Source organism: Lissotriton helveticus, chromosome 4_1 (genome assembly GCF_964261635.1).
Source record: "Lissotriton helveticus chromosome 4_1, aLisHel1.1, whole genome shotgun sequence".
Taxonomy (NCBI): domain Eukaryota; kingdom Metazoa; phylum Chordata; class Amphibia; order Caudata; family Salamandridae; genus Lissotriton; species Lissotriton helveticus.
In genome coordinates, this window is record NC_136063.1 from 1,142,449,625 (window position 1) to 1,142,464,888 (window position 15,264).

At 46.6% G+C, this 15,264-nt stretch overlaps 1 protein-coding gene across 1 annotated transcript in view; it reads left to right on the forward strand.

Moving 5' to 3' along the window:
* Positions 1–15,264, forward strand: part of LOC144829032 (molybdenum cofactor sulfurase-like) — a 1,966,499-nt gene that overhangs the window by 118,626 nt on the left and 1,832,609 nt on the right. The window contains exon 2 of the mRNA XM_078687750.1: positions 5,677–5,766. Coding sequence (XP_078543876.1) covers positions 5,677–5,766 — 90 coding nt within the window. The remainder of the gene's footprint in view (positions 1–5,676; positions 5,767–15,264) is intronic.

A 15,264-nucleotide genomic window follows, 5' to 3' on the forward strand; every position in this document is an offset into this window, starting at 1 on the left:
TACTCGTGCCTTATCTTCAGCTTCTAGAACTGCCCAATCGATCTTTTTCTCTCCCACCTCCCATTCTTTTTCCTTGAGTTTCTCATATACCCCTGCGGGCAATAGGACTTTTAGCATTTTAATTATGTCTGGATACGTGTATTCTCCCATACGGAGCATGTCTTTTAATTCTCGGTGGAACCCTGCTGGATCTTTATCATGACAGGGAATTAATTTTTTCATCTCTAAGAGTTCCATCTTTGTAATTGGGGTGTAAACAAACACTCGTTGCATTTCACCAGTTGTTGTCCTAACTGGGTGTACTTCTCGTAACGGATTCTGTCTGTCTATGTAAAAGGGTTTACTCTCTGGGGGTGAGACATGAACAAAATGCGGGTTCAAAAACATACTATATTTGTGACGCTGTTCTAGAATGACACTAATTAAATCGGTACCTAAACCTTTCCATTTATACTGGAGTAACTCGTTCAGGACATCGTGTAACGGACCTGGATCAGAATGTTGACCCTCATACAGAGTAATGAGGTGCTGGATCATATACATACCCACCAGTCGTTGCTCGGCTGGGGGCAATTTCAGAAACATTTGTGCCCCTATTTCGTCTGGAAAAGTGGTAGAATCAGTAGCCCATCGGACTGCTGATCGGGCTAGTTCTTGTTCATGCATAGTACTTAACTCGTTATAACCGATTCGTGATTTCAGAATATGATCGGTAGCTTGAAATACTTGTTCTAGAGAACCTTGTTCTAGTTCTAGTGCTGGATGATGAAAAACTGACTTGTGTTCTAGGCGAGAATGACGGTCTGGAAACCTAGATTTTCCTACATACGCTATTCTGGCGGGATTCTCGTCCTCTACCTCTTCCGTAGAGTCATTTTCCTTCTCGCTTACTTGTGCTGCTTTACGTTGGTCGTGTAACTTTAGTATTTCTTTACGAATTTTCTTGTACATACTCTCTATACTACTGATAGTCTTGTGCTTACCCTCGGCTATATTATCACTCCACCTTGTCAGGATTCTCATTTCGGCCGGATCTTTAGTCGGGTAATCTTGTTCTTATTAAACAATTAATCAGAAACTTTAATATCATGAGCTGGATCTCAGCTTTCCGTTGAGACATGGCTTCGCTAATACTTTCTGGATCATCTCCTGTACGGATGAAACGATATATTCTGTCTAGATCTCCTTTCATATCCGGTAGGGTGTCCAAATACCCGGTCACCCGTCTGACACGTACGGAATATATAACCGTACTATCATCACCTGTAACTGGATCATAGCGGCATTCAGTGAGAGCTCGTCGGATATCTGCAACGGACTGATATCTGGGCGTACGCTGTAACGCACATTCATGTAACTCGGCCAACGTTCTACGTTGGTGTGGCGGCAGGGTACCAGGAGGACCTCCTCCTGCGGCCCCTAAACTGGAATCGTCGACTGATACTCTTCGTACTGGCGCGGCGGGAAATTGAAACGTAGGCTGGACCGGGGGTACCGTAACAGGTACTCCGGTGTCTGGAGGAGCAGGAATTGCCTGATTCACAGGGACTGGCAGAACAGGATTTGCATATTCCGGGACGGTGTCGTCCAAGTAGGACGAGATGAAAATATCAGCTGCGGTCGGTTTATGACGTAGCTTGGTCGGAACTAGTGGTGGCGGAAAATTACTGGATGCCTCCGGGGTCGCTTTTGGCAAGCCCTCGGCAAGAAGAGGGTACATACCCTTAATAAGGGCATTCCTCTGTCTGTCTGATTGTTCGGTTTTAACTCGTTCACCTATCTCGATTAATTCCCTTTCTTGGGCTCGTTCTAAGGATTCTCTACTTAATTCTGACTTTCTGATTTCTTTTTCGGTTCTTTTATGAGATTCCTTGCGCCATAACTCGATGGCATCTTTCTGTGACTGTCTGGCTTTCTTTTTCCATAATGCCTCTTCTACTCGCATGATGCACTCGGCATCCCACGTACCTGATACGGGCCATCTATACTTTTCCTCTAACTGTTTGGTATACTCTACCCATAAATCTAGATACAATATGGCGCTTATGCCATGCTTCTGATACATAAAATGACCTGGACTGTCCCTAGGCGGGACAGGAACTGCTGCTTCTAGCAGACCTTTTCTGGTTTTTAGCTGACGTAGTTTAGAAAATAACGGCATGACTGAACTGTAACTTAGACACAATACGTAATTACAATACACAATGAACACGATAATTACTCCACATTCATACCACGACATTAAAATACATGAAGAACATTTATAATAACAGTTCGAACAGAATACTACCTGGAATACTGAAAACAGAATACATGAATTTTCTCGAGAACAGAACTGACTAGAACAGAAACTAGATGCACTGCTGAAACAGTACGAAACTCACCGGTCTCATAAAGAGACACGTCAGGACCCGCATCCACCGAAGTGGACACTTCGTTTTTGGGATCCGTGTACCACCAAACCCCACGGACCAGAGTCAATTAGATTGACCCTGTCTAGATACTACCCCAGCAACGGTACTCACCGGGCAGCAAGAACGGAAGGCCTCGGACTGGACTGGACTGCTTCGACGCCGGACGGACGAACTTCGGACTTCTGTTACGGGTGGGCCTCCGGATACCTCGGACCTTGGACTCTCGGCTTGGGCTCTGGTCGGGACTCGCCGCGTTCCTCCACCGCCTCGTCTGGATGCTGGACCGCCACCTCCGTCTCCTCCGTGGGCCTGAGGGATACTTGAAGCAGAAATATCTGCACGTGCACGGTATGGTTCCGTCACGGCTGCAGAGGGTCAGGGGGCACCCGTGGCTTCACCGGCGCGTGGGGAAAGGGCAAGTCCCTATTCGGGCGCCATTATGTGGTATATAAATAAATAATACCGGATCTAGGTTTTACTGGACATAGCAATAACAGATAGCTCAATAAATAAGAGTCAAGATTCGAGGTAGTAGGAGTTTTGCAGGTTTAATACAGCATAAAGGACAGGAACAGGACAACCTGCACAGGAATAGGAGGACAGGGCCCGGCAGCTGCCGGGGCTGGATCTGGGATGAGCGCGCTAACTTTTAATAACAATACACAACATATATATACTAAAACAGTTGCATTACAGTGAATTACAATAGGCGGAGCAGTGGGTGTGGTCAATAGCAGTCGCGAAAGATAAGGGTGAAAGTAGGTGTAACAGAGGCGTATACATAGACATGTGATGTAAACGTAGCAGAATATGTCATAAATGGGGCGGAAACATGGAGGGGGCTACCTAAGGAGCCGGGACCTCTAACCTAATGGTGCGCGTAAACTGGCAATGACGTATTACTAGGAGAAGCTGGGGGCTATGAACTCTACGCTAGGAGCAGAGACTGAAGTCTGGAGAGTCAGGGCGACATGTACCTAAACAGTATCTAGTATCTGATGTTTAGAGAACATGTTGATAGAATCCAAAAGTTATCGGGGTAAAGGCTAACAGACTCTAAGACTGGAGCATGCATTATTCTACATGTAGTGCGTGATGAAGAATATTAAATGACCATAAATACAGTATTTCTCTTACATGGAGACGTAAAGGCTAGACAATGACGGAAACTATTGATGCGATTCAGTAGTTTAGGAATGCAGAGAAGGAGGACTGGACTGATAACTAGAACCATAACATACTCTTGGCAGACTCAGAGGCAGAGCCAGGCTGAACCGGGCACTGTGAGGCAGGAAGTAAGTGAAGGGTCAGGAACACAGGTGGGGGCTATATCGCTCCTCAGCGAGGGCTCAGGAGACAGAAGCTGAATCTGGTGTCCGGGCCCTTTTGAGGCCTAGAAACGGGGACTTTACAATGAAATAACGTGCACACTGAGAAACGTGGCAACGTGACTTTACATAGGCCTGATATTCGTAGTATTCACGAGGACTGGGAACTGGCATACTAGAGGTGGACACAACTATAATTGCGTCTTTAATCGGACATGGGGAATACATATGCATATTAATCATGCACACATAACATAAGATGGAGGACACGTAGGGACACAGAACATGGCAAAATCTACTTTTCCACAAGATATGTAGTGAACCTTGTCCACATACCATGCCTCTACTCTTAGCTGTCTAGAACACATGAGTTCAGCTACTTCCAGAAAGTGGCGAACCCTCTTTGTCCCCCACCTGGCATCGTAGTACATCTGCCCCAGACGTCTTTTACTTTGTAAGGATTCACAAAAGCAACAAGTAATTGGGTGTTTTGCAAGAATATTTTTAGTTGGCGAGGGGCAATTGACTTGAGTACTATATGAATGGTATAATTATTGTTTTTTTTAGCATCATTTATGACAGCCAGCTTCAGTTCAGTAGTGAGGTCCAGGAGTATGGGAGATGACATTTTTCTTACTTTGTAAAACAAACGTTTAGTGACAAGGGTCTTGTTGGACAAGTTTGAGGTACAGGCAAAATATGATGTAATGTAAAAGAAAAGTGAACCAACCAGTCATTTGGAATGAGGGAGGAGCATTTGATGAAGTCCAGATCATGAAGATGAGACTTTGTATTTTGCCTTTGAAGTCTGTAGGTTTTCGAGGAATGATGGTGTAAGCTTTGGAATAAAGCTAGGTAATGGTTCGAAATGAAGCTAGAGACTTCTGGATGCTGAGTGTTGACTGACTTGGCATAAAGAGGTATGCACAATAGAATGTAGAAATTGGACTTGGCCTGGGAACCGCTCTTCCCCTCCACGCAGCTCCGCCTGGCCGTCACTGCCCCTGAGTGCCACATTGTGGCACTGTTTATCTGATTTGGAGATGAACACATCAGCAGTTGTTTGTTAATGAAATATACTTTTAAAACGACTTATACCTGCTGTCTAAGCCATCATTGTAATGATGGGCACCTGAAATAGTGTGAATTGGCACACTTGTAGGAAGGAGTGTGATGGTCAGTAGTGGTGTTGGTAGTGTCAATGGTAGCACTGGCAGTGGCAATGGGTGCTGAAAGTTGCAGTGGCCTCCTGACCAGGGCACTGTTACTTTTTTAATTGTTTTTTTTTTTTACAAATTAACCACTTGGAGGGGGATACGTTTGTTTTACTCCACTGCTTTTAGGATTGCACCCTTATTCTGAGAACTCAACTGAGGCTTCTAGTAACAACTCGTGTTGCTGATTAGCAGTTTAAAGGCAGAGCAGGTGGCTTTGATAATAGTTGTTTTAATAGTTTCTCAATCCATTTTTAAATTTCGCCCTGGTGATAAAATGTTTGCTGTAACATGAACTGGAGTAAAATATGCTTGATCAGTTTCCCAATAGGCAAAAAGAAAATAAAGTGTAGACGATGTGGAACATTTTATTCTACAGTACAAATATTTTAATCTGGACCAAGGTTTCACAAAAAGACTGAATGCTTGCTGCTTAAGCCTTTGTCCATGTGCACTTCTGAATTATCATAACAGACTGTCACACAAAGAAGTATGAATGCTGCACTGAGCGAGAAACAGATGCTATTCGCTTTTTTTAAAGAAAGGCATGCGTCCAACGTCAATATACTATTTCAACCATACAATGGCAAATGTGAACATTTTATTGCAAAGCCAAGAATGAACAATCAGCTTAATGAAAGGTGTACCCAATGATTGCACTTGAATCTCTAACGGAGGCTGACAGTTAATCTAAATGTTGTCCTTTGTCCTCTCCTTTAGATATAACTTACCTTGATCATGTTGGAACAACGCTTTTCCCCAAAAGCCAAGTAGAAAACTTTATGAATGATTTAACCGGAAACGTTTATGGTAAGTGCTGCATTATTACTTTATGGATAGTCTCTTCTAACGAGGTAAGACAAAAATGTGTTTTTGTTTTAAAAATACCACAGGGTTCGCGTTATGACGTCATCTCGTTAAACCGTTAGCAAGGGTTGTTCGCTTAGAATAATAGTATAGCTGTGGAGGCTTCAAGGTGTTTATTAAGGCAAATGTGGCTTTAAATTATGCTGCAACCAATTTCCAGATGACACATGTCCCAAGTTTATTGCATACGTTAACATAAATTTGAATCTATGGATCTGCAATGCCCTAACATGCTTTGTCCTCTGTCAGATCTATGTACGTTTTGAAATTTGCCTGAATCTATTTACCGGGATCATGGTTGTACTGCTGGTTTGCCTCATGTACTGCAGCTTATGGGGAGTGAAACAATTATGACACACAACACTGAGAGGTGCAGTTGGGCAAGGGTCCCCGAGGGGCAGCTCCCTTATTATTTATCCGATTGGGCCACGCCTGGCGTGGTTGCGACATATCCGGCTCACGCCGGTTCAAACAGCAAGACCGCTGACTTGCTACATCCCATCTCAACTCAGTCTCTTTTTCTTTTCTCCTTTTCTTCAGGCGCTTTTTGGGCGTCCATTACCTGGCACACAAAGTCTTTGAGACGGGAACTTCCGGGAGGGCTCCTCCGTAGGCAGTACCTCGGGTATTGATTTCGGGGGCTTGGCAGGGTGCCTGGTCTCGTAGGCGACATGGTGCGTCCATGGTCGTTATCCTCCAGTGTTGTAGGGTGTCCACCCAACGGAGTGTCCACATGAGCTCTCCCATTGTTCTCCTGCCCGTCCTCTCCTTCTGTTGGCTGCTTCCTCTCACTTGTGGTTAGGGGTCTTGTCTCCACACGTTTGAACCAGGAGAGGTTTCCGGTCACCGTCTCACCTTACTTTTCTGCGATGACCATTGTCCCTTAGACTTCCTTAAACTTCCAGTTGCCTGGTTCGTAGGGAGTCCAGAACCTAGCTCCTGGCCTTCAGTCTTTGATTATCACCGGAACCCATGGCTGTAGATCATGGGGTCTAGCTCTTCTCCGGTGACTGGCAGCCAGGTTCTATTTTTCTCGCCGAGTTAAAGCCTCCTCCTCATTGTAGCATGGTGGGACCCACCCTGGGCACACAGGGATAGCATCTCGCCATGGGTCGTTGGGCATTAGTGCCAAGGGCGCCTGGAGGATGGTGCTGTGTGGCGTGCTTCGGTGCTCCCTGAGGAACAGCTGGAGTTGGCATTCAGGATCTGTGCTTTTGGCCACCATGATGCACAGAATCTTGGTAAGGGTCCACATGAACCTTTCGATCTCTCCATTGGCTATGGCCATTGTGGGGTGATCTCTAACAAAAGAGAGGGACCCCAACGCCCAAAAGGGTAGGGTGCCTGAAGACAAATGTCAAAAAAAGATTCCCTTTTGGGTGCAACCTTATATCATAGAAACACTTTCTAACCACAACAACTCATTCATACAGGAGCAAAAAGGAAAAATTTATTAAAACAAGACAGTTTATTTAGTTGTTTGTTAAAAAAGCTTATCATTTCTTGTCATCAGTTACAATTAAAAATATATTCACACATTATACACAATAAAAACTCATAACAATATACAAGTGGGAAACGGAGCCAAAGGAATAGATGGATCCTATTAGCATGGGGTAAGTACAGTAGCAACACTTATAATCACACTCTGATATCCAACTAGTTTTTCAACCAGAGTTGTTGTCACCAGAACTTAAAGTACTTCAACTCAACAAGGGCATCGACGCGTTTCGGTGGGCACAATTTTTAGGAGCCAACACCTTCTTCAGGATATAATGATTGAATCCCACATTAAATTTAAAACATCTGCAATGCAAGAAAAAGTGTCTTAGATAAGCATAGCTACAACATTTTACATTAAATACAGCCATCGACAATATTTCAAAAAACAGATCCTAAATGCTCCACATTATACACTTTACACATCATCCTTACATACATAAATTCCAAACTTTTCATCAGAATATAAAAACAGATTAAAGAACCTATCATTTTACATAATCTGTTGTTTAATAGTGAACACTATGCAGTTTCATACTTGGCATATGTGAACAATCTATATTATCCTATTGTTGGAAACCATTTAAATATCGCCAGCACGGCTTTATATTATTAGCTGGCGTACTGTACACCATGGGTAAGCCAATAATTACCTCATTCGGAGACAGCTCGGAATCTCAATTTTTCCAGATAAATCTAAATGTTGGAAAAGAGACGTAATATAAATACTGAGTTCTCCAAATATATATACAATGTGTACTATGAAGAATGTCCCATCTATAGCACAAACCTTTTAATTTGCTGCGGTCTTTGTTCAATAAAACTTTAAAGGTCACTCTTGCATCCGTCAGTGATATTTTCATCTAATCTAAAGGGGCAAATAGAACCATGAAATGGCTATAATGAAAGGTAACTCTCTTTAAGTACCCAAGTATGAAACTGCATAGTGTTCACTATTAAACAACAGATTATGTAAAATGAAAGGTTTTTTAATCTGTTTTTATATTCTGATGAAAAGTTTGGAAGTGGCTTTTAGTGGCATAAAGTGCAGCGTAATGCGTAACAAAAGCATTGAGAATTTCGGTAGTTTCCCGACATGTCTCTCGCTCCGAGGTGTTAATTTCCAACACAAATTGTTGGAGTGTGGGTTGCGAGTGAGGACTGCCAATGCCTTGCCGGGCCTTTCACCTTCACAATACTTCCGGGCCACCCAATATTAACCACATAATTTGGCCTCCCTAGCAGCCTCTGCCTCATAGTCGGATAATTTAGCCCTAAAGTCAGCATGTGCCTGAGGTGCCTCCCCGCGCACCATTCGGGTCTCTAGTTCTTTAAGCTCTCTTTCCAAGGTACGTATCGTTCTGCGTATATCCCGTAGAACCCCAAAGCTTTTCGAAATGCAGTACCCTCTGATCGTTACTTTGAAAGCCTCCCATATGGTCTCGACATTATCTACCGTGCCCCTATTTCGTGGAAAAAAGACAGCTATTTCCTCCCCTAATTCTGTCCGAAACACTTCATCTAGCAAGGCTGTAGGCTGTAGCCGCCAGTGCGGTCGTGGGTCGCCCCAGCCCGGTACCTGCAGGTGGATCTTAACCGGGCTATGGTCAGAGTATCTTCTGGGCAAGTGCACAGCTTGCGTTTCCCTGGCATTAAACCCCTGATTAATAAAAAATAGTCTAGACGAGCCCACGTTCCGGTATATGAAGTGAAGTGAGTGCCCTCCATGCAGTAAGGATTGAGGTGTCTCCAGCCATCTGTCAATGCCCCTTCTTCCATTATACCATGTAATGCCTCCCTAGCTCGGGCCTTGTAATCCATATGCCCTATCCTGTGTGGGTACAAGTGTCACATTGAAATCTCCTCCCCATATAACATGTGAGGATCCTATATCAACTATTTTGCCCCATAATGTCGTAAAAAATGAAGGTGTATCTACATTGGCAGCGTAGCAATTTACTTGAGTGAATGTGTCTTTCCCCAGTCGGCCCCACACTATGACATAGTGACCCGCAGGGTCAATCGTCTCACCCATTGTTATAAAAGGTACCGCTCGTTTGATCAGTATGGCAGCTTCCCTTGCATAATTGGAATATGAGGAGAATATCCTAGTAGAAGCCCATTTGATAGCAAATTGTGTGTGAGGTTGTGGAGCTAAGTGTGTCTCCTGAAGCATGGCGATTTGCACTTGGTTGCGCTCTAGATATGAAAGAACATTACGCCCCTTTCGAGCATCATTGAGTCCTCGTATGTTCCAGGATATTATTCTCAGTCGTGAGTTATCTCCTATCGCTGCCATGTATCTAGACTTGGTAACTGTTTGTGGTGAGTCCGACATATCTCTAATTGAGTACCTCGATAGTACGCCAACCCCTCGTGAGATGGACAATGCATCGTCCCCGCCCCCCCTGTAAGAAAGGAACATTTAACACAACTGTCCCGCCCCCCTCCCACTGCAGCACCCCAAACATGCCAACATTTATCCCCTGCCCTCCCCTGCCCTCCCCTTCCCCAACCAGAACAAAATAAGATACAAGTGGGTTATACCCATTGGGTTATCCATCTGGATGGCGCACGGTGACCCTGCTACTAAAGAGCAAGTCCCCAGGTCTTTAGCAACTCCCAATTTGAGCAGAGGTGACCGGTGTGTGAACAATTACGTTGGTCATATTCCCTACATAGAGACCGGACTATACCGGTTTGAGTTGTAAGCATTATGAACAAAAAAAAAAGGAAAAGTGCAACACACCAATTATACTTTACGATCTAGGAATGTTCTTCAGACTTTCACTCGGTGCAGAAGACAACTATTCCTAGATCCACATGCTGAGGGTCTTGTATTTCATGCCAGTCTCCCTCTTTCCAGTTCCGAGAGCAGCGCCTCCTCTGCCTCATCTGTAGTTGACCGGTCAGTGTTACATTTTCTCAGTGTCTTTAGAAATTTATCCACCGACTGCGGCGTAGTGTGGAAGGTTTGATATGTTACGCGTAGCCGTGCTGGAAAAAGCAACGCATAATCCACCTGTTCCTGGCGCAGCTTCTGTTTTACAGCATTGAATTTGGGTCGCTCCTCTTGCACCCGGGCAGTGAAATCCGGGAATATAGTGAATGACACTCCATCATAGGTGTGCTGCCTTTTTTCCCACGCCACTCGAAGAGCAACATCTCGTCGCGATAATTGAGCAATCGTGCTATGATGGGTCTCGGGCTGTCCCCGGTGGCGGTCTCGGGCCCAGCGAGCGATGCGCCCTTTCGACAATAAATTGCGCTGACAGGTCCCCTTCTTCAGTCACAGCCTTCAGTAGTTTTTCTACATATTGTTCTAGGTGGCCTGTGTTGGTGCTTTCCGAAATACCTAGTATACGAACATTATTGCGCCGGCTGCGCGCTTCGATGTCCTCATTTTTAGCGTCTATTATGCGCATTAGCTTATCCATTTGGGTGACTGCTTGCTTCAACTGATCTGTGATGTCCTCTGAATCGGATATCCGTTTTTCCGCTTCTTTCAGTCGGTCTTCGTGTTTATCCAATTTGTGTGCAATAAAGTCCATACGTGTCTTGAGCATGTCCACCTTGTCAGCAATAGACAAAAGCCCTGCCTCATTTTCGTGAGGATGGTGTGCAGGTCAGTGTCCGTGCAGGACGATGCAGGACCCACCATTTCTGTATTTCGCTCCTCCTCATCAACTGGCATTTTCTTGGCGGGCTTCTTGGCTTCAAACGTCAGGCGATGCTGTCCAGCGTCCTGTCTGTCCATTATGCCCACGTTAGTCGTCCCTCACCACAGGCCTGATATTTTAGAAGTCCCTCTTCCCAGCGTATCAGCGAGATCAATGTGTACAGGATCTGGTTAAGGCAACCAGGACGTAGGAAGAGTAGGATCTGTGTTGGCTAGGGGGTTTTATTCCGGCATATAGGCATCTAGTGCTGTCCTAGGGCGTGTTGCATTGAAATCCTTGAGAATAGTAGTGATTTAGTCCTTAATTAGTATTTGCAATCCACCACCTCGTATCGTTAACACAACAGCGTTCTGATGGCCCACTCCATTGGCATAGATATGGGCCCAGGTAACAACTTTTCAGCATGCAATATTCGCCAATTTGCAGTGTTCAATCAGGCTTCCACGTCGCATGCCGCCATTTTATAATCCCACTATCAGAGATGATAGCCCGTGTGAGCTTGCGTTTACAGGTGCCTCTGTATTCAAGGTTGTCGAGTCTATCGGGGATCGCCTCTAATATCAGAAGTCTGTATGTGGAGGTCCAAGAGCGATGCCGCCGTAGGCCGCCACTCAGACCAACGCTGCAGCACTAATCCCGTCTGTCACTTCTAAACTGCTTGTTCAGCCTTCACCGCTCTCCCTTTTTGTATTCCACTATCCTCCACCGTGAGGGATCGAGCAGCCTGCAACTGTTTTACTGTCAGGCAGCTGAGTTTATATAATACCGGGGTGCTCTCCCGCTAAGCAGGTGCAGACATCCCCTATGTCGCCGCTACTGTACTGTCGCGGTCCGCACCGCCATTTTGTGTGCGAGGCCTCCCCCAACCGCAATATCGTTACCTCCTTACTTGGCCGCCTCAGGTGAGTGAGCGGATCGTGTGTATGGGTCGTCGGTGGTCAGCGGCGATTCAGGTGTTTCACGTCAGCAGCCGCCAACTCAGGCCTCCCAATCCGTTTCTTCCCGGCGCTCACACGTCTCGAGCACCGAAGTGCAGCTCCGGTGCCTGCGTACGCCGCACTACCGAAGAGGAGTCCCGCAGTGTGTACAGTTCAATATCGCTAGTTTCCTGCTGTCAGGCAGCTATCTTCTTGTGCAAGCTGTGGGCTCTTCCGTTAAGCTAGTACCAATATCGCCAATGCCGCTGTTAGTGGTCGTTTACGGCCCGCGTCGCCATCTTGTCTGCAAGGCCTCCCCCTGACAGAAATCGCCTCCTCCTTACTTGTCCGCCTCAGATAGGCTAGCGGAGCTCAAATGTAGGTCATCAGTGGCTGTCGGCCGTTCCGGAATCTTACGCCAGCAGCCGTCGGCCCAGGAGTCCCGCCCCGTCTTCTCTCGGTTCTCGTGCGGCCTGCGCTTTCAGGTGCCACCTCGGTGCTTGCGTACTCCGCTCTGCCGGGACAGGGCTCCCCTATATTCACAGTCCAGCACCGCGCCAGATCTCAGGGGGCCTACAGCTGGACCAAGTTCCGTCCTGCACACCGCAGTGGCAGCTCGCTATGACCCCCGGCACCACAGCAGCCGGGACCAGTGGATCCTGCACAGTTTGATGGGAATATTACCAGGATAAATTAAGGATTAGGCAACCGGTCGGCGGGAGCCTCAGTACACTGCGGCCATTCCGCTCGTGCGCCACCTATCGCCCCTCATGTGTGAATATATTTTTAATTGTGTCTGATGACAAGAAATGATAAGCTTTTTTAACAAACTCAACTAAATAAACTGTCTTATCAATTTTTCCTTTTTGCTCCTGTATGAATCAGTTGTTGTGGTTAGAAAGTGTTTCTATGATACAAGGTTGCACCGAAAAGGCAATCTTTTTTTTGACATTTTTTTCTTGTCTATTTTTTTTAAAAACTTTTTATTTTGACATTTTATTCGTCATTGTGGGGTGATCCAACGGTGTTGGACTCCATGGGTTTGCATGAACTCTCGGAATTCATCCCCTTGGATCGGGTGCCCGTTGTAACTTTTGAGCTCCTCCGGACATCCGAACATTGCAAACGTCTTCTCCAGCACCGAGGAGACTCGGGAAAACATGTTGGCGCCGACGACTTCCACTACTGGGTATTTGGAGTAGCTGCCCATAATGACTAGAGTAACCCGGCCATCAGGGAAGCTCCCAAAGTCGATGCTCACTTTTTCCCACTGAACTTTCCCATGGTCCTCTGTCTGGATGGGCGCCAGCTGTCCTCTGCTGACATGCTGGGCACCTTCTCATCGTTTCTTCTACCCGGGCATCTAGCCCGGGGAACCAGATTTTCTCCCTCATTTTGGCTTTCATATTTTCGGTTCCTTGGTGTCTCCAGTGGGCCAGTTGTGTCCCATGGTTGTGTAGGGCTGCTGGGATCACGATGTGTGACCCTCTCAGTAGGGTTCCATCCTGGGTCAGACTGAGTTCATTGCGAACCCTCCACATTTTGGTGAGATGCTCCCTTTCTTGTCTTGACCACTCATTAGTGGTCTGTAGGAAATGCTGCCAGTTGCCGCCTTGAACAGCATTGCACACCTTAGCTATGACTGGGTCACTTTCAGATGCAGCCGTGATGTTCGCCAGGGTCACGCAATCGGGGCACGCAATCGTGGTGATCATGTTGATGTGTGCCTCTAGTTCCTTGGCTTCCTGTACCTCCTCCTGATGCCCTCTTAGGGCTGGGTGCCGAGAGAGAAAGTTAGCTGGATTCTTTGCAGCTCGTCGATACACTACCTCCATTTCTTATTGTTGTAGCCCAATGGCCCCGCGCTGAATCCTCGGAGGTGGATGAGGTGCTGATCCTTTGAAAAAGGGCATTAGTGGCTGATGGTCCGTGACAACTTGAATGGCTGGCCACATATGTACAGGTGGAAATGCCGACACGCCCATTGGGTAGTCAAGGCTTCCCACTCAATTTGTGCGTAACATGTCTCTGTGGGGGAGAGTGACTTGCTGGCATACTCTATGGTTACCCACCTCCCAGGTTCTTGCTCCTGGGCGAGCACTGCCCCTAGTCCCACTGGGCTTGCATCCACGATGAGCTCAGTGTGTTTTGCGGGGTCAAAGTATACTAGGCAGAAGTGGTCAAGAAGGGCACTCTTAACTTTCTGGAAATCCGACTCTTCTTTCTGTTCCCATTTCCACTTGGTGTCTGAGCGAGTGAGGCTCCTGAGGCATTCTGCAATGGTGGCAAGGTCCGAGATGAAACAACCACAGTATGTGGCCATCCTGAGGAAACTCCGCCCTTCTGATACCGTCTTAAATGATGGCGCATCTTTGATAGCTTGGGACTTCCGTGGGTCTACCTGGATCCCTTCTTAGTTGAAAATATATCTGAAGAACTCTATTTCCTTCTGGATAAAGAGGCACTTCTCCTGGTGTAGGATGCCTCCATGCTCCTGGAGGTGCTTCAGCATGGCTCTAAGGTGTCTGTAGTGTTCGTCCGCGGTGGTGGAGTGTATGAGAATGTTATCACTAACGTTCAGCACACCTAGCAGTCCCATCAGAATCTCATGCACAGTGTCCTGAAATACCTTTGCTGCGGAGGATATCTCAGAATTAAGGCGTTTGTAGCACCACAGTCCCAGATGGGTGCTGCACATAGTGATGTACCTGCTTTCCTTGGCCAATACCAGCTGGTGGTATCCCACGTTTAAGTCTAATTTCGAAAATCACCGGGACCCGTTGACGTCAGCCACTATGTTGTCCATCGTCTGTGTGATGTGGTGCTCCCGCCGGATGGCTTTATTGGGGAGCCCCATGTCAATGCACAATCTGATCTTCCTGAGTTGCCGTGGCTTCTCCACTCTAACCATGGAAGATACCCAGGGGGTTGGCCCGGACACCTTTTTGATCACCCCCTGGTCTTGCCGCTTCTGCAGCTCTTGCTCCACTAGGGGCCTGAGGAGAAACGGGACTCTCAGGTGGCAGAGTACTGTTGGGGTCACCGCCGGGTTGATGTGCAGCTTCACCGGGGCTTTCCTGATGCTCCCTAGGCCCTTGAAAAGACTTTCAAACTGGCTGAGCAGCTCCTCATCTGGTTTACTTGCACACTTCTCATGAACGTCACCAGGCCCAGATCCTCAACGGCATGGCTGCTGAGTAAGGTGTCTGCTTCTTGGTCAATGACGTGGGTGGTTGTGGTGATCTCGTTGTCATCTGACCTGATTGGCACAGTCATCTTCCCTCGTAGAGGCCGGGGCAACTGGCTTCCGTAAGCAAATTATCATCATCTTGGATGATGCGAGT